The sequence below is a fragment of the Poecilia reticulata genome, linkage group LG6, assembly GCF_000633615.1.
Source record: "Poecilia reticulata strain Guanapo linkage group LG6, Guppy_female_1.0+MT, whole genome shotgun sequence".
In the NCBI taxonomy this organism is placed as follows: Eukaryota; Metazoa; Chordata; class Actinopteri; order Cyprinodontiformes; family Poeciliidae; genus Poecilia; species Poecilia reticulata.
Window position 1 is genome coordinate 30377834 of NC_024336.1, and position 4246 is coordinate 30382079.

General features: G+C 36.2%; 1 protein-coding gene across 2 annotated transcripts in view; it reads left to right on the plus strand.

The window, feature by feature from the left end:
- Positions 1–3341, plus strand: part of LOC103466766 (homeobox protein DBX1-B-like) — an 8344-nt gene extending 5003 nt beyond the window's left edge. Inside the window, exons 3-5 of one of the 2 annotated variants that reach the window (XM_017305189.1) lie at positions 635–637; positions 1720–1928; positions 2821–3341. In XM_017305189.1, coding sequence (XP_017160678.1) covers positions 635–637; positions 1720–1928; positions 2821–3120 — 512 coding nt within the window. In that variant the 3' untranslated portion in view covers positions 3121–3341. The remainder of the gene's footprint in view (positions 1–634; positions 638–1719; positions 1929–2820) is intronic. The other variant, XM_008412582.1, reaches the window with a different exon arrangement.
- Positions 3342–4246: the final 905 nt, after the last annotated feature.

Sequence of the window (4246 nt, forward strand, 5' to 3'; positions counted from 1 at the left end):
ACTTCCGTTAGAATAAATTCTGCTTTAGCATAATTTTCATTTTAGCATATCTTCTGTTTTAGCATCAATTCAGCTTTAGCATTACTTCCGTTTTACTATAAACGTGCTACCATAACTTCCATTGTAGCATATCCTGTTTTAACATAAAGCGGGGCAGGTCTAATTATCATCCAATTATATCAGTTTGAATCGATTCAATCAATTAATTAATTTCCAATCCATCAAAACTGTTTCCAGATGCAGAGGTCTGGGGAAAAAAATAAAAAGAATAATTTAAAGGCATCAGAAAGTTCCTTCCGGTGTTTTCTCTGATTTATTTGCTGCTAACGTGAGATGATACTCACATGCGGGTTTGCGACTCTCTGACAGCGCTGCCTTTAATGTGCCTGTAATATACCGGCCTGTCGGCGGCCTTTTCCACTCAATTCATTACAACACAATCAGCTTTCTCTGTGCATTTGCAGCCTATACAACCTGCACTCCCCCCTCTTCATGCTTCATTAGAGGCTGTGTGAGCCGCTCTTTGGAGGGCCCGTCTCATTAGCATCGGCTGTGTTTCCAGCGCCGGACAAATTGGGCTCTTCAAGCGTCAGATTTGAGGCAGAACGGGGATATTATGAGGAGCATCGGGGAGCCTGTGTGCTCATTACGGGGACAAGAAGAGGCTCACAACGCCGACAAACGTGGAGGATAATCACGCGACAAAGTTCACAAGACCTCACGCTAAATCTGCTTCTCACGTACGAGAGAGTCCATAGTAACTAGTTACATTTACTCAATTACATTTACTATATGAGTATTTTTTCACAACGCTGTCATTTTTTATTTTACGTCAGTCAATTTATTATTTATTATTTCTGTCTTTTCTACCCACTAAATGAGAAACAAACATGTTTTAACCAAAAATTCACCAGAATCAGACACACACCTGCAGGTTTTGTTAAAGTTTCATAAGTTTTTATTGAGAGAAACTGATTTGGAAACATTTTTATTTTATAATTTTTTATTATTTATCTTTGGCCGGATTTTGATATTTTTTCTTACTTATGAATTATTGTCATGTTGGTCCTTAAAATGCCAAAATTTATACTTAACTTTACATTTTAGCTCTTCTGATGATGTAATTTTTACATATTAAATTATTTAATAATTTGATCAGTTATCAAATTTATGAGTAGACTTTTTAACAAATACCTTTTCACTCTTCGCTACTTTTTACTTTTACTTGAATAAAAATATGTTGAAGTAGTTCTACTCTTACTCAAGTACAATTGGGTACCAAAATGAAAATAATTTATATATATTTTAAATATATTTACCATCTATTGATTTCATATCTTTATATATGTATATATTTATGTTTTCATATAATTTTTCACACCGAACAAACATGCAACACTACATCTTTTTATATATTATAAACACATTTTATAAATCTGAATACATGATGGTGGATATATAGAAATATAAAATTATATATATTTTTGGAAAATATAAGCACATATATTATTTATTCATGTTTAACATATGGAAAGTGGCAATTATTAGCATATATTGCAATATATTACATGAATATATAACATCTTGTATAACATATAATTTTATGTATTTACAACATATTAGAAAATGTATTGGGAAAATAATATATTAGAACATATTTCATTGGTGAGTGTATATACCTTTGATAAGGGATCTTGTTCTTCTTCTCTGTTCCTGCAGCCTCCTCCTCTTCTTCTGTGGTTCCAGTCCCAGGAACGTTTTCTTGGCCTCTGGCCCCCCGGGGGAAGCCCAGGAGGGGCATGCTGCGGCGGGCCGTGTTCTCGGACCTCCAGAGGAAGGCGCTGGAGAGAACCTTCCAGAAACAGAAGTACATCAGCAAACCAGACAGGAAGAAACTGGCCAGTAAACTGGGACTGAAGGACTCACAGGTACGACTGGGACCAGTCCAGGAAGTGATTAATAATCACCTGCAGTCGGTTTGCTGCCCTCTACTGGATCATCTATGTAATGCAGGACATATATTTTTTGTAGATTTTGACATACTTATCAGATGCAAAATCTAATATTTCTTCAATTTTAAAAGTTTTCTTTTTCAGTTATAATATAAGTGGATTGTTTAAAATATTGAAATTAATCAGTTAAAGTTTGTTATTCAGTCGTTATGGAGCAACGAAGGAAAATTTATCACCGTTTTCTGATTAAAACATTGTGAATCTAGTCAGAAAATTCTCAAAAGGAAAATATCAGAAAGAGAACAAATCCATCCATCCATCCATCCATTTACGTATCCATCCAACCATCCATCCATCAATCAGTTTATCCATCCATCCATCCATCCATCCATCCATCCATCCATTTACGTATCCATCCAACCGACCAACCAACCATCCATCCATCAATCTGTTTATCCATCCATCCATCCAACCATTCATCCATCCGTCCGTCCATCTGTCCATCCATCCAGTTCTTTTCATCCAACCATTCGTCCATCCATCTATTCATTCCAAACAACCATCAATCTTTCCATCCATCCATTTTTTCATCCAACCATCTTTTCATCCATCCATCCACCCTTGTAGGTTTTTTGTCATTTTTCTGATCATTGTCTCTCTGACCTCGGGGTGAATTAGCCAACCTTTTCCCTTTCTGAGAAATGTTGCGTCCACCTTAAATATTTCCCCAGATTGATGGTCAGCAAACAACCCAAAGTCTCGTTAATCAATACCTTTGATCAGCAGCACCTTTTGTTAAATAATGTGTAGAAATTAAAGATGGCGTCCTTCCTAACCCACGCTGCCTCCCTGTTTGCGCTCTTCGCAGGTTAAGATCTGGTTTCAGAACCGCAGGATGAAGTGGAGGAACTCCAAGGAGCGCGAGTTGCTTTCGACGGGCGGCTGCCGCCAGCAGACCCTCCCCACCAAAACCAACCCCCACCCGGATCTGACCGACGTGGGCAGCACCTTCTGCAAGCGGCTGACCCGAACTGCAGCCGACACCCAGGAGTCGCATCCCCACCACCACCACCATCATCATCATCACCTTCACCACCAGAGCCCCTCCTCTCCATCAGATCTGAGCAAACAGTCGGAGTCGGACGGTGAAGAAATCACGGTTTCATAAAGAAGAGTGACGTCAGAAGCTCCAAAGTGCCTGAATCTGCTGTGTATATATCTGTATTTACTCGCCGTGTTCCTGTACAGAGCTGTTTATTGGCAGCTGAATAAAGTTCACTGTGCTGCTCTAGATTTAATATTTGTAGATTCGAAAGTTTCAAACTTAAGGTTGCTAAATGTTTTGCATTTTTTTCATATTTTTGTTCAAATAAATAAAAAACAACTCTCCTTTGTGTGATTATTGGTGTATCCAGCTGAGGTCACATTGGTCTTGTGTAATTAGATGAAAGTTATCCATTAATGAATTAATATAAAGTTGATCTTATCGATCATTAAGTGATAAGCAGCTATTTTCTTAAAAACTTGCGTTTTCTATTAGGACTGTCTTTCCGTAAAGGGCAACATTTTTCATAATATTTGAAATAAAAATTTTAATATTTATTAAATATATTTAATTTTATTGGTGGCGTTCGCCACATGAGGGCGCACAAGTACCAGAAACAACAGACTGACTCACTCAGCTGAACCAGGGATCTGCAACCTGCGGCTAATAAGAGGAAACTAATAAGGTTCCTCTTATTAGTTTGTTAATAATTAATGTTTTTGACAAAATAAAATAAAGAAAGAACGAATAAAGAATTTAGCAGTTTTTCTGTTTTTTATTGCATTTCCACAACAGAGTGAGACAAAAAAAATTATCAAATTTTTTTTAGATAAATTTTTCTCCTTGTTATATTAGGAAGTTTGTGCTTCTTTAAAATATGTTATAATTTATCCATCCACCTTTTGCTATTTTGTTTTGTTTTCCCCTCTTTTAAAAAACAAAACATGTACAGTAATACATTTCCTACATTAGATATTCATCAACAATTACAAGTATTTTTCTGAAAGGTAACATTTGTGGCTGTAAACCAGTTTTTATTTAGCTGAACTGAGGGCAGAAATGACTATTTTGATTAAAAGGTTGCATATTCCTGAGCTAAGAACACACTCCTGGTACAAACACAAGGTTTTTGGATTTAAGGAATATTTTTATCCCAACCAACTTCATCAGTTTTTTTCTGAATTCTTAAAAATTTTTTGCTTTAATGTTGAAAGAAGAAAAAATATTTACAGACTGAAATAAACTGACA